Raw genomic sequence first — 23,325 nt, 5'->3', positions numbered from 1 at the left:
ATTTTGGACATGCCTATGGTCATATTCTGTGTGACTGCTGCTGTACCTGCTTATGAAATGGTAACCAGGTAACCACTGTTACATAACATTTCTTATGCTGGAAATTAGTGACATCACTGAGGCACGAGGCTCGTAGCCAATCGCGAGTTCGCCACCTCATAAACGTTGCTCCACAAATTGACAGTGTCCATGGTGCGCCCTTTTGCCCTAGCGGCAGGAAGAATGGCTGCCGGCGCTGCGTGTGAGGGCGCAGGCTGGCAGAAAACATGGCCATGTTATGGATGAGCCCCCCCCCCCCAGGAGAGATGCCCCCCCCCTTCCCCATGTGCAGACATGTTTATTACAGTGTGTGCCATAACGAGGCCAGGATGTGGCTTATCTCTGGCAGCCCTGCCATCTGCCCAGTGACCCCACACCGGCCTGGTCAGAGGCAGCATCCCATCTTGGAAATGAACCTGGTTGGGCTCCGGAGTTGGCAGGATTTCCCCCACACACGTTCCAAACATCAGGGGAGCCGTTCCTGCATCCGAATGTCTGTGGTGTCTATTTACTAAGATATAATGGAGAGCGGAGAGGGATAATGTGGAGAGAGATAAAGTATCAGTCGGTCGGTCTCTAACTGTCATTTTACAGCATGTAATACAGCAGTATTCTTGGCAGTTCTGATTGGCTGCTACTTTATCTCCACTTTATCTCTCTTCAAGGCTTAGAACATCAGCCACTAGTATGAGATAAATAACTCCGGGGGTATAACCGTGTAAGGGGGAAATATCGGCAGCTAAGGTATTCAACTCCTCTGTGACAGACCCACCTACCTATGGGGGGTCATTAGGTCACACGGGTTGTTTTTACATTTGGGACAAAAAAACATGAAAAACTACTCATGTAGACCTTTTGACTGTTGACCTTGTCATTGTCGACCAGGGATACGGTCATTAGGTCAACAAGTATTGGGTTGACATGCATTAGGTTGACACCATTAGGTTGACATGTGGAAAGGTCGACATCGGTCTAGGTTGACATGGGTGTAGGTTGACATGTCATTAGGTTGACACAAGCATAAGGCCGACATGGGCAAGGTCGACGAGGGGTTTTCACTGGGTTTTTTTGAGCCGACATGTGCCGACAGGCGGTTTTTCATGCCCTACCATCCACTATGACGTGGTGGGAGAATGAAATAGTGTGGCGAGCGTAGCGTTGCTACGTGTCAGTGTCCATGTCGACTGTGTCAACATTCGGGTAAAAGAATAGTGAAAAACTCCATGTTGACCTTTTTGACTGTCGACCTAGACACAGTCGACCTAATGCTTGTGTCGTCCTAATGACCTGTCGACCAAGACCCATGTCGACCTTTCAGCATGTCGACCTAATGGTGTCGCCCCAGTGCATGTCGACCGAACTGCTGGAGACCTAATGATCAAACCCCGTCGACCAAATGCTTGTGTCAACCTTCCAACCCTGTTTACCTTCAGTGGTCGACTCAATGCAATCAGATGAGCGCGTCCCGTCTGGCCCCAGTATTGCGCTAATTGCGTGTAATGTATGGATCCCTGCAGCCGACGTGACTCCTGGGCAGAGTATTGATCCCGTCAGCGGCTTTCCATGCCTTCCCAGCATCCCCGGCTCCTGTACAGCGTCCCCGCAAAATGCAATTACGCTGACAGCCCCAATTCTTCATCCCAGAGGCGCCACAACCCCGGCATCTGCCATTTATCTCCTTAGCAATTTCTGGGGCATTCATATTAATGTTACACTAGTGATTTATACATCTGTCCCAGCCCCCCCCCAGCACTGGTTCCAGCGGTCAGGCAATAGCGTGACTCTGCTTTATGGGAGTAACTGCAGCGCGGTCTGATGTATACAGATGTGTCCTATATCACATTGATCAGCGCGGTCTCCTCGTGCGTCCTAGTTGCGTCGTGTTGTGACTGAAGCACCTGCCGAGTCTCACTGGACCTGGTGTTGATCCCCATGAGCACAGCGGTGATGTATGGGGACACGTTTGTACACCTGCATCAGTTACCGAAATATACAGCAGTGACCCTCGTTCCCTGCAGGGATCCGGGCCTGCGGTGCTCATATACAGGTGCATCACCAGCCATCCGTATTCCTGCCAGCCGCCCTGCCAACGCCTAATTACATCTGTCTAATTAGCTTCCAGCTTCCAACGCTGATGTCACCAACACTTCATTATCTCCCAGCGTTGCCTCAGGTGATGTCACTTATCGGCTTGGTCTGTGACAGCTGAGTCTTCCAGCTACTGTAACCCTTCTCTCCATAATGAGAGCTAACAGGATTTGTAAATGTATTTTTATGTTAATAGGTGCGGCACCGTCTTGCCGACACTCCTGGAATCGCCGTCAGGTTCCTGAAAATTGTGCTCCCGGTGCATAAGAAGAGTGGGCAGGTCTCCCGGGCAGCCGCCAAGCACTTGCCCCGCAGCCACAAACCACCATCCCATAACCGCGAGGAATGGCGCGTTTCATAGCAAATCGTGTCTCCGTGGCCCCGCCCCCCTGCCTCTCAGTGCCTGTAATGTCTGTGTTGTGGAGCAGAGGTGGGTCCAAAATGCAGAAATTTGCAAACACTCTCTGCTCCTACCCAGCATCGCCCCCCACCACACCCCCAGTATGTTTCGCCATGCCCCCAACATGCCTCACCAAGTCCCCCACCATGAGCAGCTGGCTACCTTCAGCCGGAGAGGGCAGTCAGAATATTGGTAAGACTGTATGGTGCGGTATACAGAATCACCAATCGCCGCCCCGCGCCAGCCGACAGAAGGGGACACGTGCGCAAGAGACGCTTGCGCACCCCGTTCTGTCTGAGCCCTCCGCCGCAGCCCCCCGCAGCTCCCCCAGTCTGCCCTCACTCCCTACCAGACAGGCAGGGAAGCCGCTCCCCACCTCATTACTAACGGGGTGCATGTGATACTCTCGCGCCTTCCCATCAGATGGACATCTGGCGGTCCTGCAGGCTGGCTGACAGGCGCTACATCTGTACAAGATATGTAGATCAGCACCAAATACCCAACATGCATTATTATCGTTTATTTATACGGCGTCCCGAGGGTTCCGCAGAGCCTGACAATATATAAATGAGCGAAATACAAGAAGATAAGGAATTGCATTACAAGGCAAGTTAGGACAAGTACGTGGTAAATACAGACAGGTGCAGGGCTGAGAACCAATTCCCAGCCATCGTAAGGGGGGTACACATCCACCCGCATGGTAGGGCAGGGATTCGCTTAGGGTGGTGGTGGTTAGGGGGGGGGCGCATTTACCTGCTCGCTATGAAGTGACTATAAGCCAGCGTAGGGAGCAGGCCTGAATTACCCCCCTCCATGCAATATCACTAATTGGAAAGTATAAATGAGTACATGCCGGCATGAGGTGCAGCATTACAGCTCTACACTATCGACACAATGAAAAGGTCGACATGAGAAGGCAGAAGGGCAGTGGTACATGGCAGCCAATGGGAGACCAGCACGCTCACGCCGTCTCCTTCCGATTATCAGAGTTGGGACTCCGCTGTCCTGGCGTTATTTCGTTACCTTGGGGAACTAAGCAGTAGATTTCTGCCGCCATGTGTAAATGGGCGATGATGATAAATGCGCGGTGACGCTGGTTTGTCGTTAATATTATTGTTCTTGTGAATCTGTCAGCGACATCTGCAAAATCATTATACAGTATCTCAGAATCCATCGCTTAGTAACTATGATACCCCGTGTGTCCTGACTCTCACCAGGGGTATTATGGGGGTTATTCTGGTTCTCTCGCAAAGGCAAATTCACTCTAATGGCAACTGCAGGTGGGGCAGATGTAACATGTGCAGAGAGTTACTGTAGATTTGGGCGAGTTATTTTGTTTCTGTGCAGGGAAAATACTGGATGCTTTATTTTTACACTGCAATATAGATATCAGCTTGAAGTACAAACCCCACCCAAATCTAACTCTCACCACCCCTTTGCGTTCCATTCTGCTCTGTCAGTGACGCGCCCATCCAGACACTGTGGGTGACACTTCGGCACGCCACCCCTGTACGCCAGGGCGCGCTGAGGTGTCCAGGCCGATGCGCCAGACTGTAAAACTCTCAGGAAATCCTTTCATAAATCACAAGAAAGAAGCATGTCCGGATTTCAGGCCGGCTGCTGTTATATCTCTGCCTGGTGGTTTGTGGTGACGGTCAGGCTATGAGGGGGGGGGGGGGGGGGGGGGGGGGGGGGGGGCCGTTTCTGCTGAGATTGTTGGGATTATGGAGCAGAAGCAGGAGAGGATCAAACGTTTTCCAATTACCACCTGGGCACCTGGGCCAGGCGGTATTTAGGTGCAGTGGGCAGTGATACAAACACTTGTGGCGGGTCCGGGAGGTCTGTCGTGGAACTACAAGTACCAGCATGTCTGTTTTGGAAGAAGATTATAATATAGCAGCCTTACAATGCTTGTCACCTTGGTTGAACACTGGTTAAAGTGCTGTGTATGTAGGGAAGGAGGAGACAGAGCGAGTAGCCGTGCTGGTAGTATAAATAGATGTAGCAGCTTCAGCGTGTGGAAATCATAATAAGAAATGTTCATCTTTAAAGTATAGAAATCATTATAGTATTATACTAGATATCAACTCAAATAAGAACGACTATCGCCTGAGAATCGGGCATCGATAATCTGAATCATTATAGTGAACTAACGTAGAGCAAAATCGAGGCGCTTGGGACACCCAAAGAAATATGGGCCCGTCTGCCAGCGTCCAGGTGACCTCAACTGGTGGGTCCCTAACACAAGGTCCAAGTCCTATTGGTGCCAATTACCCGATATCGGCTGGTCGGCCCGATATTTGTACACTCATCATCGAATGGAACCCTCCCCCCTCTGAGTAGCCAGATACTTGCTCAACGCTACCATCTATAATGGAATATCCAGGGCCGGAGCTTACGCCATCAGTCCTCCCATCCAATGCCATTTTCCCCGACATTCCCTGTAAACTGACAGGTGCCCCCCCCCAAACGCCAGCCGGCTGTCAGTCATTTTGCATATGGCCAGCGATGTGCTATACGAAGCATGTGCATTCGATAATCAGCAGGAATTCACAGCCCTGCAAATGGGTCTGATAGGAAGATCTCAGTGAGCACGGGGTGCAGCGGATCGGAGGACCGGAGCGTTTCCCTGGTCCCAGGCTGGAGTGGGTCCCCCCCCCCCTCCCTGGACAAATAGGACATGTGCACACAGATTACAGCCTGACAGTCCTGTTACACTTTCCGCCTCTTTCCTGCCCCAAATGATAGGAAGCGTGTGGCTGTAGTGTGAGCAGCCAGCTTCACCTTACACTTCCTCCCAGCAAATCCTGGGCCGGACTCAGCTCTGCTCCCTCATCCACATCCACGGGCTGATGGGAGCAACACCTCGGTGACCGTCGCTGCGGGACGCCTGGGATCCCCCCCATGGAGCTCCAGGTAACCCCTGCGCAGGGGGAGTGTTCTCTCCTGTATTCTGCTGGTAGGACTGTGCAGCGTGTAATAGGTATCTGACTGGGAGAGAGATAAAGCAGCAGCCCATCGGCTCCTAACTGCCATGTTACAGGCTGTGGGTGAGATGTACTAAGCCTTGGAGAGATAAAGCAGCAGCCCATCGGCTCCTAACTGCCATGTTACAGGCTGTGGGTGAGATGTACTAAGCCTTGGAGAGATAAGGCAGCAGCCCATCAGCTCCTAACTGCCATGTTACAGGCTGTGGGTGAGATGTACTAAGCCTTGGGGAGATAAGGCAGCAGCCCATCAGCTCCTAACTGCCATGTTACAGGCTGTGGGTGAGATGTACTAAGCCTTGGAGAGATAAGGCAGCAGCCCATCAGCTCCTAACTGCCATGTTACAGACTGTAGGTGTGATGTACTAAGCCTTGGAGAGATAAAGCAGCAGCCCATCGGCTCCTAACTGCCATGTTACAGACTGTAGGTGAGATGTACTCAGCCTTGGAGAGATACAGTAGCATCATTCTGCTCCTGTGATGTTACGGACCATGGGGGAGATGTTTATGCATTGGAGAGAGATAAAGCAGCAGCCCATCAGCTCCTATCTGTGGTGTTACAGGCTGGGTGAGATGTACTAAGCCTTGGAGAGATAAAGTAGCAACTGTTTGTCTCCTAACTGCCATGTTACAGGCCATGGGTGAGATGTTTAAGCCTTAGAGAGCGATAAAGTAGCAACACATCAGATCCTAACTGTCATGTTATAGGCCATGTGAGAGATGCACTAGGCACTAGAGAGAGATAAAGTTGTCAGGCATAAAGTAGCAATAGATCAGGTCTGCCTACAAACAGCAGGGCAGATGTACTAAGCCTTGGTGAGAGATTAAGTAGATAGAGGTAAAGTACCAGCAAATCAACCCCTAACTGTCATAAATATATATGTAGGTGCTGCTGTTTGGCTACAGGTATATGCACGATGAGGACAGATATTGGCCCCTCCCATCCGGCAGGCCCCTAACTGTCACATATATGCAGTATACAGGAATAAAGCGCACATTTATAGTACATAGATAGGGGATCCCAGCGTGTGGGAGAATGCAATCAGCCCCTAACTGTCACATATATACAGTATACAGGAATGAAGCGCACATTTATAGTACATAGATAGAGGACCCCAGCATGTGGGAGAATACAATCAGCCCCTAACTGTCACATATATACAGTATACATGAATGAAGCGCACATTTATAGTACATAGATAGGGGATCCCAGCATGTGGGAGAATGCAATCAGCCCCTAACTGTCACATATATACAGTATACAGGAATGAAGCGCACATTTATAGTACATAGATATAGAATCCCAGCGTGTGGGAGAATGCAATCAGCCCCTAACTGTCACATATATACAGTATACAGGAATAAAGCACACATTTATATAGTATATAGATAGAGGATCCCAGCGTGTGGGAGAATGCAATCAGCCCCTAACTGTCACATATACAGTATACAGGAATGAAGCGCACATTTATAGCACATATATAGAGGATCCCAGCGTGTGGGAGAATGCAATCAGCTCCTAACTGTCACATATATACAGTATACAGGAATGAAGCGCACATTTATAGTACATAGATAGGGGATCCCAGCGTGTGGGAGAATGCAATCAGCTCCTAACTGTCGCATATACAGTATACAGGAATGAAGCGCACATTTATAGTACACTTATAGAGGATCCCAGCATGTGGGAGAATGCAACCAGCCCCTAACTGTCACATCTATACAGTATACAGGAATGAAGCACACATTTATAGTACATAGATAGAGAATCCCAGCGTGTAGGAGAATGCAATCAGTCCCTAACTGTCTCACATATATATATATATATATATATATATATATATATATATAGTATACAGGAATGAAGCGCACATTTATAGTACATAGAGGATCTCAGCATGTGGGAGAATGCAATCAGCCCCTAACTGTCACATGTACAGTATACAGGAATGAAGCTCACATTTATAGTACATAGATAGAGAATCCCAGCGTGTAGGAGAATGCAATCAGCCCCTAACTGTCACATATATACAGTATACAGGAATGAAGCACACATTTATAGTACATAGATAGGGGATCCCAGCATGTGGGAGAATGCAATCAGCCCCTAACTGTCACATATATACAGTATACAGGAATGAAGCGCACATTTATAGTACATAGATAGAGAATCCCAGCGTGTGGGAGAATGCAATCAGCTCCTAACTGTCACATATATACAGTATACTGGAATGAAGCGCACATTTATAGTACATAGAGGGATCCCAGCGTGTGGGAGAATGCAATCAGCCCCTAACTGTCACATATATACAGTATACAGGAATGAAGCGCACATTTATAGTACATAGATATAGAATCCCAGCATGTGGGAGAATACAATCAGCCCCTAACTGTCACATATATACAGTATACAGGAATAAAGCACACATTTATATAGTACACTAGGTGATTCATCGCGCCCTACGGGCGCTCTTCACACCGTCGTAAGGGGCTGCGCCCCCTTAATTTGTGAACGTTTGTATATGAGAAATATGGTTAGAATTGTATGAAAGATGCCCTGTATTGCAACTTAGGTGTCCGCGAATCGCGGGAGGGGGGGTCGCGGAGGGTGCCGCGAATTGCAGGAGGGGGGGTCGCGGGGGGTGCCGCGAATTGCAGGAGGGGGGGTTGTGGGGGGGTGGATGCTGCGAATCGCGGGAGGGGAGGGATTGCAGAGAATCGCGGGAGGGGGGTCACGGGGTGGGTTGCCGCAAATCGCGGGGAGGGGGTTACGGGGGCGGGGGTTGCGGCGAATCCTGGTAGGGGGGGTCGCGGGGGGTGTGCCGTGAATCACGGGAGGGGGGGTTACGGGGTGGGGTGCCGAGAATCGTGGGGGGGTGTGTGTGTGCCGTGAATCGTGGGAGTGGGGGTTGCGGGGGGGTTGTGGGGGGGGGGGGGTGTGACGCGAATCGCCACAAGAAAAAATCAACACAGAAAGGTCAACACATGTAAATGTTGACATAAGTGTGGCACTTCATTGGTGTCCATGTCGACACATGACAATGAATATGAAAATATTCAAAAACTGAAAAAAAAACCTTCAAAAACTCATGTCAACCTTTTTCATTGTCGACCATAGCCATGTCAGTGTTTTCCATGTGCAATTTAATTCTGGAGCTGCCGCGAATCACGGGGGGGGGTACCGCGAATTGCGGGAGGGGGGGGGGGTCACGGGTTGGGTGCCGCGAATCGCGGGAGGGCGGGGTTCACAGGGGTTCCGGTGGGGGGTTGCCGCGAATTGCGGGAGGTGGGGGGTCACGGGGGGTGCCGCGAATCGCGGGAGGGGGGGTTGCGGGGGGGTGTGACGCGAATCGCCACAAGAAAAAATCAACACAGAAAGGTCAACACATGTACTGTAAATGTTGACATAAGTGTGGCACTTCATTGGTGTCCATGTCGACACATGAGAATGAATATGAAAATATTCAAAAAATGACAAAAAAACTTCAAAAACTCATGTCAACCTTTTTCATTGTCGACCATAGCCATGTCAGTGTTTTCCATGTGCAATTTAATTCTGGAGCTAACGCGAATCACGGGGGGTGCCGCGAATTGCGGGAGGGGGGGTCGCGGGGGTGGGTGCCGCAAATCGCGGGAGGGCGGGGTTCACAGGGGTTCCGGTGGAGGGTTGCCGCGAATTGCGGGAGGTGGGGGGTCACGGGGTGTGCCGCGAATCGCGGGAGGGGGGTTGCGGGGGGGGTGTGACGCGAATCGCCACAAGAAAAAATCAACACAGAAAGGTCAACACATGTAAATGTTGACATAAGTGTGCCACTTCATTGGTGTCCATGTCGACACATGACAATGAATATGAAAAAATAAAAAATAAATCTTCAAAAACTCATGTCAACCTTTTTCATTGTCGACCATAGCCATGTCAGTGTTTTGCATGTGCCATTTAATCCTGGGGCTGCTGCGAATTGCGGGGGGGGGGTGCCGCGAATCGCGGGAGGGGGGTCGCAGGGGGGTGCCGCCAATTGTGCAAGGGGGGGTCGCGGGGGGGTTCTTTTTGCCGCGAATCGCGGGAGAGAGGTCGCGGGGGGGTGTTTTTTACGCGAATCGGGGGGGGGGTCACGGGGGAGGGTTTGCGCGAATTGCGGGAGGGGTCGTGGGGGGGGTCTTTTTGCAGCGAATCGCGGGAGGGGGGGTCGCGGGGGTGTTTTTGCTGCGAATTGCGGTAGGGGGGGTCGCGGGGGAGCGGGTGTTTTTGGGAGGGGGGGGGCGCGGGGGGGGGAGGTTTTGCCGCAAATCGCGGGAGGGGGGCGCTCACCTGGTGGCTGTGGAGTAGCAGTGCTGGGCAACATGGGAAGGCAGTGGGTGTCTGTGGGCTCACTGGGCTGGTTCTCTTTCACATACCTCCCAACATGACCCTCTCCAGGAGGGACACAATGCTCTGTTTCTAGACTTCCCCTTAATGTATGATTGCCATCACCTGTTTTAAACAGGTTAATTTCTCAGAAAGGTGTTCAGCACAGATGAAGGCAATCACACATTAAGAGGAAAGTCCAGGAACAGAGCGTTATAGACACAGACACCCACTTTGAGTGACAGATGTAGCCAAATATATAGGAGATAGATAGGGGATCCCAGCATGTGGGGGAATGCATTCAGCCCCTAACTGTCACATATACAGTATACAGGAATGAAGCGCACATTTATAGTACATATATAGAGGATCCCAGCGTGTGGGAGAATGCAATCAGCTCCTAACTGTCACATATATACAGTATACAGGAATGAAGCGCACATTTATAGTACATAGATAGGAGGATCCCAGTGTGTGGGAGAATGCAATCAGCCCCTAACTGTCACATATATACAGTATACAGGAATGAAGCGCACATTTATAGTACACTTATAGAGGATCCCAGCATGTGGGAGAATGCAATCAGCCCCTAACTGTCACATATATAGAGTATACAGGAATGAAGCGCACATTTATAGTACATAGATAGGGGATCCCAGCATGTGGGAGAATGCAATCAGCCCCTAACTGTCACATATATACAGTATACAGGAATGAAGCGCACATTTATAGTACATAGATAGAGGATCCCAGTGTGTGGGAGAATGCAATCAGCCCCTAACTGTCACATATATACAGTATACAGGAATGAAGCGCACATTTATAGTACATAGAGGATCCCAGCGTGTAGGAGAATGCAATCAGCCCCTAACTGTCACATATATACAGTATACAGGAATGAAGCGCACATTTATAGTACATAGATAGAGAATCCCAGCGTGTGGGAGAATGCAATCAGCTCCTAACTGTCACATATACAGTATACATGAATGAAGCGCACATTTATAGTACATAGAGGGATCCCAGCGTGTGGGAGAATGCAATCAGCCCCTAACTGTCACATATATACAGTATACAGGAATGAAGCGCACATTTATAGTACATAGATATAGAATCCCAGCATGTGGGAGAATACAATCAGCCCCTAACTGTCACATATATACAGTATACGGGAATAAAGCACACATTTATATAGTATATAGATAGAGGATCCCAGCGTGTGGGAGAATGCAATCAGCCCCTAACTGTCACATATATACAGTATACAGGAATGAAGCGCACATTTATATAGTACATAGATAGAGGATCCCAGCATGTGGGAGAATGCAATCAGCCCCTAACTGTCACATATATACAGTATACAGGAATGAAGCGCACATTTTTAGTACATAGAGGGATCCCAGCGTGTGGGAGAATGCAATCAACCCCTAACTGTCACATATATACAGTATACAGGAATGAAGCGCACAGCGTGTGGGAGAATGCAATCAGCCCCTAACTGTCACATATACACAGTATACAGGAATGAAGCGCACAGCGTGTGGGAGAATACAATCAGCCCCTAACTGTCACATATACACAGTATACAGGAATGAAGCGCACAGCGTGTGGGAGAATACAATCAGCCGGTAATGGAATAATAAACTCTGCGAATAGCCGACTGCTGCGTCTATTAATATCGGCCCAGCGAGGGGAACACGCCACAGACAGCTGCGGACATCTCATTCTCTCCCGTTACGGATGACTATATTTAGGGGGTTATTCTGGTTGATTCGCTCGGAGGCGAATGTGCACCCTTGCGAGTCCCTATCCGGGAATGTTGGTACGGCCGCCGTCCCACCGCGCAGCGTGTGTTCGCACGCAGGGCCTGCAGATGGATGATTTAACATAAACCTGTAGGTGAACGCCCACGTCATTCGATGGTTGCTGAACATCGAATGATGTGTAACTTGCACGCATATCTAAGTGATTTGCGTGCACCCTCGGGAGGAAGTTGGCAGCTGCCCGCTCCTGGCACCAACATCACGGGCCGATTACCACGGGAACGCCCAGCATGGGAATGCCTATGAAACACTTGGCGTTCCCATGGGTGCGACTGTCCGCTGCCGCTCCTTGTCCCCCCCCGGGCGCAGTCTTGGGTGCACCCGGCATATGTGCAGAAATTCGGTTGCGCTTGCGCCAAACATTGCTCCCCGTGCGAACGAACGCTGGCTGCGAACGGACCAGAAGAAGGTCCCTAATATGTGAGTAATTAGCCCACCGCCGGGAGCAGCGACTGGCCGTGCTGGTAGGCCTCAGCATTGTGGGTCCTCACCTGACATTATTGGGGACCCGAATTGGTGTTACTTAGTTTAGTGACATTGCTCCTGTGGATGTGAGCGATATATTGTACACTGTCTTGGTAACTGTACGTGTCACCGGACGTATATATAGTGCTAGATGTATTTCCGCATGTCGACTGAAGGTCAACGTGACTAAAGGTTGACATGGGTTAGGTCGAGCGGTTCATGAGATTGACACAAACATAACTGCTTGCACACAGAGCATGCACATTTGCAGAAATGCACATGCACAGTTCAAAAACATTGCGCACCCGTGTAAATTCGCGCTGGTGCGCATGGAGCAGAATAAGGGCCACAAACACATATAAGGTGGTCCTTTTGTGTGGAAATACCCTTATTAAAAGAAAACCGATTCAACAAATATTAATCCAGCATCCACACATATAATATGGGAGTGGGGGAAAACGTTCCAGTCTATGTCACCAGTATGGCGGCCATCTTGGATGCAACTGTAATATTTTAATCAGGAAGTGAGTCAGGTGACATTCATTAGGAATCAGTGTCATATAAGTGTAGTTGTGAAAGCATTGGGGTCCATCTCTGCACCAGGCCCCGTGTACTGCGAAAGTGATGTAAAAAGGTTTTACAACAGATATCGATGGCATACTGTATACTGTAAACGATTTCTTACACATGCCAGTCAGATGAATAGAGTTAGTCCTGATCGGTGCAGGTTTGGGACATTTTGCATGAAAGAACAATGGGCAGCTACTTTTGCACCTTCTATAACACGTAATTTAATGGATGAGATGCAGTGATGGCAGTGATGAGACACCAGGCGCTATGAATCGCAGAAGTTACTCGCTCAGCAAAAATTCCAACACGCGCTCTGTCCAAAGTTAATGGATTTACTCCTCTATAGATTGTTTGTGAAGATAATTACAGTAAGGATCCCAGGGAATAGGAGAAATATTATATCATTAATGGGCCCGTATTAGGATATCTGGTACCCTGCCATAGGCTGACACTGCGATTGGCCCCTGGGCCCTGCTGTGTTAGATGGTAACCTGCTGTCTTACAGTATGTGCAGTATATCACTAAGCCCCTGTATAACCAGTGTACAGCCTGACATTACAGGGTTTATTTAATAAAACTTCTAAAAATGAAAAGAGATGCTGTTGCCCGTAGCAACCAGATTCTGTCTAACATTTTCTAGGATGCAATAGAAAAATACCGTATAAGTGACTGATGAGTGCAAGTTGATTGCAAGCTCTTGGGGGCGAGCAGCTTCAGTTACTATAGGAACTAGCTGTTATCAGTGGTTACTCTCTAGGTGCTGTGTCTGATTGGTTGCCCGTGGTTACCCAGCTCTGGTATGGAGGGAATAGTCACTGGTTGTAGAAGAACATACACTGATATTGTGGGTGATAGTATTGTATTGCAGAGATGACAGTATCTCTGTGTATTGTGTATTGTGTCTCCGTAGACACTGACACACAAATACCACTTCTCGTACCCTGGTGCCATCTCCCTCCCGGATCTGTATTTACACTTACAGGGACCTGGCAGAAATTACACCCTGCGGACAGATGAGTCTTTATTCTCTGAGAGGGGGGTTGTCACGGTCAACAGGTTGACAAAAGCAATAGGTTGAAATGATAAAAGGTCAACATAAGTATGAAAACTCACGTCGCCTGTTTCCTGTGTCAACCTTTTAACTGTTGACCTCATTAATGTTGGCCGCACTCCGACATTATTTGGATCCCGTACGCCAAACTACTTACGGCGCCCATTTATACACGCCCCGCGCCATAGTGGTGGGAACACGCCCCGCGCCATCCATACCACAAACAGGACTCTTTGTGCCAATGATAAATGTGGCTACATCTGTGTGTTCAACATGCATTAGATCGACAGGGGCAAAAGGTTGACACGTTGAAGATAGATCTGTGGACACAGAAATTGTTGACACGAGGTGGTTTTTTTGGAATGTTTCATCATATGTGACCACAGTCAGTGGAAACGTGTCCCCTCACGTGGTCGCAGCGCTCTCCATGCACCAAGCGCTACACTCGCCACCGGTTACTATTCCATGTGGACAGCAAATAAAGAAAATATTGAGAAAACGTGTTATTAAAAGCAAAAACTGTGTCGTCAATTTGTGTGTCGACTATTGTAATGGCGACCTTTTGAATATGTCGACATTTTGTACTGTGCACCTCAGTGCATGTCTACCTTTTGTAAAAAAAAACTGTCTACCTATTTGCATGTCGATGCTGTGGTGTCGACTTATTGACTGTCCTAGACGCTGGCGGAGTATTATCCAGTTATCGTCGTTACAGCATGTAAATACATACAGGAGGGAGACATTTATAGTGTCGGCATGATCGTAATGACGTTCAATAATGACTGTTTTTTATGTGACGACGCAGTGTTTTGTTTTGCGCTGTTGCTGGATATTGGGGCAGTAGCGGCACTGTATATAAGGTTCCGTATTACTGCGCCACAGATACAAATGATGATTGTTTGATTTCTGCATGATTTCCCTAATAACAAGACACCTGACTGCGTTGGACTGTTGCATTGTATGGTCTGTAATATCCATCTGTCAGCGCTCACACCAGCGTCTCATCTGTCTGTCACCTCGCAGAAGCTACTGTCCCCTATTTATCATTTATTACGCTCAGTACTGTCCAGGAAATCCTGACGGCCAGGAAGCGCGCACTGCCCTGTACTCATATCTGGGGGGGGGGCGCTCCCGAGCTTCCCTGCTGCTCCCATCACACAACGTCCTGTCAGCAGCATAAATATCACAGGAAATACAGTATCAGTTCCTCTGTCGCCGCTGTTCTCTCTTTCCATCCCGTATTGAGGGCATTTGTCAGTAATCCTGACCCTGCGGCCTATCGCGGGAATCAGAGCAAGCCCGTGCAACGAGCACCAGCCTCGTGAGGGCGAAATGCGTCCAGTAGTGAAAGTGTTAATATTAAAGGCGGCCATATTGTGCACGGATCTCATAGGCCCTTATTCTGATCGGTGCGGATATTCCCGCATTCTTACGGTGCGGTCCGCACGCCACGGTGTTTTGCCGCGTGCGGCCATCGTCCGTAGAAACGCCCACGGGTCCTCCGCATTCGGACGGACTCACTCTTTAAGAACAGGGCGTGTTTACGGACGACATACAAAGCATGCGTGTGCGGGAGAAACACTCAGATTCGGCACGGTATTACAGAGTATTACAGAGTATGCTCGGGAATACCGCATCCGAACGGGAGCCAAGCGGTGCTACCGCACGTAAGCAGAGTATTTACGCCAAACAACCCACTATGAAGTATCTTCTGCTATACATCACATGACCCACTTATTCAATTACCTATCCTCATAAAAAAATGCTTATTTGGAATTGGAATCAATTAGATTCCAATATATCCTTACAAGCATGCCTAACACATGCATTGCACACATTAACCCTTACAGCAATTGAAGCAGCAATGGTTTCAATTAAAGCACTGACAAGCGTCCTATTAGTGAGTAATGAGTAAAGGAGTCGATTCTATTGGGTTCAGGTGTTAATGGTTGTAGTCATTAGGCGTACGTTCGCCTACCGCATGAACGAGTGGTGTCCGCAAAGCAATAGTACACTTGTGGACACCGCACATTTCTGCCCTTTTTGATCGCGTGCATTCGGAGTGGTTTCCGAATGTACGCCCCCCAACATAAGTGTACTCCCCCGTGTCCGCCCATGTTTCCGCCCCGTTTTGCCCACTTTGAAACTACGCCCATGTGTCATTCCGCATGACGCCCATAATACGCCCCTATTTCCCGACTGATAGCGGTGAACAGTTTTGGACGGGATTTGCCCGAACTGGTACCGAGTCAAGGCGTGGCACATGCGCGTAGCGTTCTCCACGCATGCGCAGACGCCATAAAGACGCGATCCGTAAGTACGCGGTAAAGTCCGCGTCAATCAGAATAAGGGCCCTAGTCGGATGAATGGGGCCAATCTGGGTTCCTTCGTGTCCCATAGAGGGGACCTAGGCTTCTCTAATGGCTGATCCTGTATCTATAAGAATGGCAGCTTTCATTTTGTGTAGTAGTAGTACGTTTATTTATAAGGCGCCACAAAGTGTCCACAGCGCCGTACATAGCAAACAAGAAACAAATGACAAGGTAACGTACAGGGTGTGTTGATAAAATACAGTATAAATAGGGGTATAGCTGGTAGAACTAAAATCAGCATCAGTTCTGAAGTAGGTGTCGAAATTGTCAAGGAGACTGAAGATGAAGTAGAGGAAGGGAAGAACAGGACAGGAGCACAGGTGAGGTAATGAGGTAGGAGTTTGGGTTATTACCATCCCATATGGTTTTACCTATTAGTCCCCTGTACCCTTGAACATGAGCCCCGTGTACAAGGGGTCTTACATACGCCGAGAAATGACCGCCGCTAACCATTGTGTTGTAACATTGTGTCCCGGGCTGATTACCAGATGTCATCCCAATTACGTTCCACCACAATCTCCGTCTGCCATCTCTGATGTCACAGCGCCTACTTGTCGGGCTAGAAAGTCGCTCTTGGCATGTAAACGTGTGTGACCAGCCCCAAACATGATATCATCCAGTGCACCGACCCGCACAAGGCCGTATCTGCCAGTGGCCAGGACGGCCGACAATCGCCCCACTGGGAATCCACTCGGCTCTGCTCGGGGCCTGGAAAACAATGACGGGAAAATCACGTTCACTATTTACAGATTCTCAATTGTCCTGACTTCAAAGGGGAAGGAATGTCAGGAGGAGGAGGCGGAGGATGGACCGCAGGCGTAGTGTGGAGAGGCCTGGTGGGCTGGTTACGGGCCCGGCAGTCCGGCTGGGATCTCTCACATCAAGCTCAGGGCACAGGCCAAACTAGAACGTTGGTAATGGGTGCTCCCAGTTCCGAATGTCAGACTTTTGGAAGAAATAATTTGCGTTGCCTCACTGCATGGGGCGTGGCCTCGCTGCATGGGGCGTGGTCTTACAGGAAAATATTATCTTATACTCCATACATTGTAAGGTGCCGCGGTCAAAGTGGAAATTTTAAAGCAGGGGTCTGGAAAAGTGAACGCTGTTTGTAATGTAACAGACACAGTACAGCGGGGAACGCTGGGAACCGCCCACACCTGGGGACAGGGAGCACAAGGGATCAAACAGCCTGCGGGCTGATGCTGCTGCTGCAAATGGAGACAGGTGCTGAGCGCACCTCACCAACATAAATAACATGGGGCCTTGGAATCCTGGGGCCGCTGGGCAACTGCCTATCGAGCCCAATGGAAAAGACGGCTCTGCGGTAATGATGTGCACGCCTTCGGTGCGCATCCTCCAGAAAAGGGGGTGTGGCCACTCAAAAGGATTTTGGAGGGGATGCTCTAACATCCGCACCCAAACTCCGCCCCCTATCGCTGCCCATCGCGTTCATAATTATCGCATATGCCCTAACATATGCGATAATTATGGCAAAGGACAGCTCTTGCGTTAAGAGCTGTCCTTTGCGGTGAGTCAGCGGGTCCCATCGGGAGTTGGCGCCTCCCCCCCACACCCGGCTGCTGGCTGCTGCTGCTGCGCCGGGCTTCCCTCCTCCCTCTACCCAGAAGAGGATCAGTGCAGGGAGGAGGAGGTCACAGGTCCGGGCAGCACAGATGAGGATGGGGGGCGATGCGGGGCGGCGGGGGTCAGTGTGGTGCAGCGGTGAGTCGGTGAGAGGTGGCGGGGGGTCGCGTTAGAAGGCCATAGGCTTCTATGGGGCATCGCCAGATTTTTCTGGCGATGCCCTCCCGCCGCGGTAACCCGGCGGGGGATGCTTAGTGCATCCCAAAATGCGATAAAAACCCAGCTTAGAGAATCTACCCCTGTGTCCTAAAGAGTAGAGTACCACACCATATACCCCTGTACACATTACGCACCACAATAGTAGGGTCCTGACGGTATGAGCCAAAATCCATATTATGCCACAAAGTATGCGCCAAGATTCACATAATGCCACACAGATTGAGACAAATCACACTATGCAACATTATGTCTCTGTCCCTGCAGGTACTGAAACATCGGGGACAGTGTTGGTGGGAATGCAGGGCCAGAGACAGTGGGGACGCAGGGCCAGAGACAGCGGGAACAGTGTTAGTGGGAATGCATGGCCAGAGACAGCGGGGATGCAGGGCCAGAGACATCAGGGATGAAGGGACTGAGATGGCGGGGACACAGAGACTGCGGAACCACAGGGACACAGATAGCGGGGACACAGATGACGGGGACGCAGGGACACAGATGGCTGGGGAGGAGGCAGTGCTTAGAGCTGAGTCTGTCTTCTGCCTATAGTGTGGTCGGGTTACCAATTCACACAGCACAGAACCTGGGTCGGAATGCCGGGTTTCTGGAACCAGGTAATTTCAGGAGGCCCTTCACATTGCACCTTTACCCTGGTTGGCGCAGCAACAACCCAAGTCAGACAAAGGTTAATTGTGCGATGTGGGAAGGGGTGTAACTGAGCAAACCCACCAGGCAACCCGGTGGAGTTCTGGTGGCAGTGGTAAGGGGACCAGCGGACCTCATGGTAGCGGCGGTCCTCAATTTAGCAAGGGGGGGGGGGAGTACAGCCAGGTATGGTGACATGGGGCGACCGACCAGTCGCAGCTTCAGTAGTGTCCGCCTCTGTACTAGGCCCGCCGTATATAGGATATACACATTGTGGTGGAAGGTGCTGGCCCAGTAGTGTCCGCCTCTGTACTAGGCCTGGTGTATATAGGATATACACATTGTGGTGGAAGGTGCTGGCCCAGTAGTGCCCACCTCTGTACTAGGCCCGCCGTATATAGGATACACACATTGTTGTGGAAGGCGCTGGCCCAGTAGTGTCCGCCTCTGTACTAGGCCCGGTGTATATAGGATATACACATTGTGGTGGAAGGTGCTGGCCCAGTAGTGTCCGCCTCTGTACTAGGCCCGCCGTATATAGGATATACACATTGTGGTGGAAGGTGCTGGCCCAGTAGTGTCCGACTCTGTACTAGGACCAGTGTATATAGGATATGCACATTGTGGTGGAAGGCGCTGGCCCAGTAGTGTCCGCCTCTGTACTAGGCCCACGGTATATAGGATATACACATTGTGGTGGAAGGTGCTGGCCCAGTAGTGTCCGACTCTGTACTAGGACCAGTGTATATAGGATATGCACATTGTGGTGGAAGGCGCTGGCCCAGTAGTGTCCGCCTCTGTACTAGGCCCACGGTATATAGGATATACACATTGTGGTGGAAGGTGCTGGCCCAGTAGTGTCCGCCTCTGTACTAGGCCCGCCGTATATAGGATATACACATTGTGGTGGAAGGTGCTGGCCCAGTAGTGTCTGCCTCTGTACTAGGTCCGCCGTATATAAGATGTACACATTGTGGGGGAAGGTGCTGGACCAGTAGTGTCCGCCTCTGTACTAGGCCCGCCGTATATAGGATATACACATTGTGGTGGAAGGTGCTGGCCCAGTAGTGTCTGCCTCTGTACTAGGCCTGGTGTATATAGGATATACACATTGTGGTGGAAGGTGCTGGCCCAGTAGTGTCCGCCTCTGTACTAAGCCCGCCGTATATAGGATATACACATTGTGGTGGAAGGTGCTGGCCCAGTAGTGTCCGCCTCTGTACTAGACCCGCCGTATATAGGATATACACATTGTGGTGGAAGGTGCTGGCCCAGTAGTGTCTGCCTCTGTACTAGGCCCGCCGTATATAAGATATACACATTGTGGTAGAAGGTGCTGGCCCAGTAGTGTCCGCCTCTGTACTAGGCCCACGGTATATAGGATATACACATTGTGGTGGAAGGTGCTGGCCCAGTAGTGTCTGCCTCTGTACTAGGCCCGCCGTATATAAGATGTACACATTGTGGGGGAAGGTGCTGGACCAGTAGTGTCCGCCTCTGTACTAGGCCCGCCGTATATAGGATATACACATTGTGGTGGAAGGTGCTGGCCCAGTAGTGTCTGCCTCTGTACTAGGCCTGGTGTATATAGGATATACACATTGTGGTGGAAGGTGCTGGCCCAGTAGTGTCCGCCTCTGTACTAGGCCCGCCGTATATAGGATATACACATTGTGGTGGAAGGTGCTGGCCCAGTAGTGTCCGCCTCTGTATTAGGCCCGCCGTATATAGGATATACACATTGTGGTGGAAGGTGCTGGCCCAGTAGTGTCCGCCTCTGTACTAGGCCCGGTGTATATAGGATATACACATTGTGGAGGAAGGTGCTGGCCCAGTAGTGTCCGCCTCTGTACTAGCCCCGGTGTATATAGGATATACACATTGTGGGGGAAGGTGCTGGCCCAGTAGTGTCTGCCTCTGTACTAGGCCCGCCGTATATAAGATATACACATTGTGGTAGAAGGTGCTGGCCCAGTAGTGTCCGCCTCTGTACTAGGCCCGGTGTATATAGGATATACACATTGTGGTGGAAGGTGCTGGCCCAGTAGTGTCCGCTTCTGTACTAGGCCCGCCGTATATAGGATATACACATTGTGGTGGAAGGTGCTGGCTCAGTAATGCCCGCCTCTGTACTAGGCCCGGTGTATATAGGATATACACATTGTGGTGGAAGGTGCTGGCCCAGTAGTGTCTGCCTCTGTTCTAGGCCCGGTGTATATAGGATATACACATTGTGTTGGAAGGTGCTGGCCCAGTAGTGCCCGCCTCTGTACTAGGCCCGGTGTATATAGGATATACACATTGTGGTGGAAGGTGCTGGCCCAGTAGTGTCCGCCTCTGTACTAGGCCCAGTGTATATAGGATATACACATTGTGGTGGAAGGTGCTGGCCCAGTAGTGCCCGCCTCTGTTCTAGGCCCGGTGTATATAGGATATACACATTGTGGTGGAAGGCGCTGGCCCAGTAGTATCCGCCTCTGTACTAGGCCCGCTGTATATAGGATATACACATTGTGGTGGAAGGTGCTGGCCCAGTAGTGTCCGCCTCTGTACTAGGCCCGGTGTATATAGGATATACACATTGTGGTGGAAGGCGCTGGCCCAGTAGTGTCTGCCTCTGTTCTAGGCCCGGTGTATATAGGATATACACATTGTGGTGGAAGGTGCTGGCCCAGTAGTGCCTGCCTCTGTACTAGGCCCGCCGTATATAGGATATACACATTGTGGTGGAAGGTGCTGGCCCAGTAGTGCCTGCCTCTGTACTAGGCCCGCCGTATATAGGATATACACATTGTGGGGGAAGGCGCTGGCCCAGTAGTGTCCGCCTCTGTACTAGGCCCGGTGTATATAGGATATACACATTGTGGTGGAAGGCGCTGGCCCAGTAGTGTCCGCCTCTGTACTAGGCCCGGTGTATATAGGATATACACATTGTGGTGGAAGGCGCTGGCCCAGTAGTGTCCGCCTCGGTACTAGGCACACCGTATATATGATATACACATTGTGGTGGAAGGTGCTGGCCCAGTAGTGTCCGCCTCTGTATTAGGCCCGGTGTATATAGGATATACACATTGTGGTGGAAGGTGCTGTCCCAGTAGTGTCCGCCTCTGTACTAGGCCCGGTGTATATAGGATATACACATTGTGGTGGAAGGTGCTGGCCCAGTAGTGTCTGCCTCTGTTCTAGGCCCGGTGTATATAGGATATACACATTGTGGTGAAAGGTGCTGGCCCAGTAGTGCCCGCCTCTGTACTAGGCCCGCCGTATATAGGATATACACATTGTGGTAGAAGGTGCTTGCCCAGTAGTGTCCGCCTCTGTACTAGGCCCGGTGTATATAGGATATACACATTGTGGTGGAAGGTGCTGGCCCAGTAGTGTCCGCCTCTGTACTAGGCCCGGTGTATATAGGATATACACATTGTGGTGGAAGGTGCTGGCCCAGTAGTGTCCGCCTCTGTACTAGGCCCGGTGTATATAGGATACACACATTGTGGGGGAAGGTGCTGGCCCAGTAGTGTCCGCCTCTGTACTAGGCCCGCCGGATATACACATTGTGGTGGAAGGTGCTGGCCCAGTAGTGTCCGCCTCTGTACTAGGCCCGGTGTATATAGGATATACACATTGTGGTGGAAGGTGCTGGCCCAGTAGTGTCCGCCTCTGTACTAGACCCGCCGTATATAGGATATACACATTGTGGTGGAAGGTGCTGGCCCAGTAGTGTCCGCCTCTGTACTAGGCCCGGTGTATATAGGATATACACATTGTGGTGGAAGGCGCTGGCCCAGTAGTGTCCGCCTCTGTACTAGGCCGGGTGTATATAGGATATACACATTGTGGTGGAAGACGCTGGCCCAGTAGTGTCCGCCTCTGTACTAGGCCCGCCGTATATAGGATATACACATTGTGGTGGAAGGTGCTGGCCCAGTAGTGTCCGCCTCTGTACTAGGCCCGCCGTATATAGGATATACACATTGTGGTGGAATTTGCTGGCCCAGTAATGTCCGCCTCTGTACTAGCCCCAGTGGATATAGGATATACACATTGTGGTGGAAGGTACTGGCCCAGTAGTGTCCGCCTCTGTACTAGGCCCGCCGTATATAGGATATACACATTGTGGTGGAAGACGCTGGCCCAGTAGTGTCCGCCTCTGTACTAGGCCCGGTGTATATAGGATATACACATTGTGGTGGAAGGTGCTGGCCCAGTAGTGTCCGCCTCTGTACTAGGCCTGGTGTATATAGGATATACACATTGTGGTGGAAGGTGCTGGCCCAGTAGTGTCCGCCTCTGTACTAGACCCGCCGTATATAGGATATACACATTGTGGTGGAAGGTGCTGGCCCAGTAGTGTCCGCCTCTGTACTAGGCCCGCCGTATTAGGACATACACATTGTGGTGGAAGGTGCTGGCCCAGTAGTGTCCGCCTCTGTACTAGGCCCGGTGTATATAGGATATACACATTGTGGTGGAAGGCGCTGGCCCAGTAGTGTCCGCCTCTGTACTAGGCCCGCCGTATATAGGATATACACATTGTGGTGGAAGGTGCTGGCCCAGTAGTGTCCGCCTCTGTACTAGGCCCAGTGTATATAGGATATACACATTGTGGTGGAAGGCGCTGGCCCAGTAGTGTCCGCCTCTGTACTAGGCCCGCCGTATATAGGATATACACATTGTGGTGGAAGGTGCTGGCCCAGTAGTGTCCGCCTCTGTACTAGGCCCGCCGTATATAAGATGTAC

The 23,325-nt window shown here is 50.5% G+C and overlaps 1 protein-coding gene across 4 annotated transcripts in view; it reads left to right on the top strand.

The window, feature by feature from the left end:
* Positions 1-23,325, top strand: part of PDE2A (phosphodiesterase 2A) — a 527,715-nt gene that overhangs the window by 226,025 nt on the left and 278,365 nt on the right. The window contains exon 1 of one of the 4 annotated variants that reach the window (XM_083170537.1): positions 5,316-5,443. The exons of the other annotated variants lie outside the window; for them this stretch is intronic. Within the exon in view, the coding sequence (XP_083026663.1) occupies positions 5,432-5,443 (12 nt within the window). The 5' untranslated portion in view covers positions 5,316-5,431. Of the gene's footprint in view, positions 1-5,315; positions 5,444-23,325 lie in introns of those variants that run through there. 4 annotated transcript variants of the gene reach the window in all.

This window comes from Crinia signifera, chromosome 2 (genome assembly GCF_055691185.1).
Source record: "Crinia signifera chromosome 2, ASM5569118v1, whole genome shotgun sequence".
Classification (NCBI taxonomy): domain Eukaryota; kingdom Metazoa; phylum Chordata; class Amphibia; order Anura; family Myobatrachidae; genus Crinia; species Crinia signifera.
Note: the sequence above shows the minus strand (reverse complement) of the source record. Positions and strands in the feature narration are given on the sequence as shown.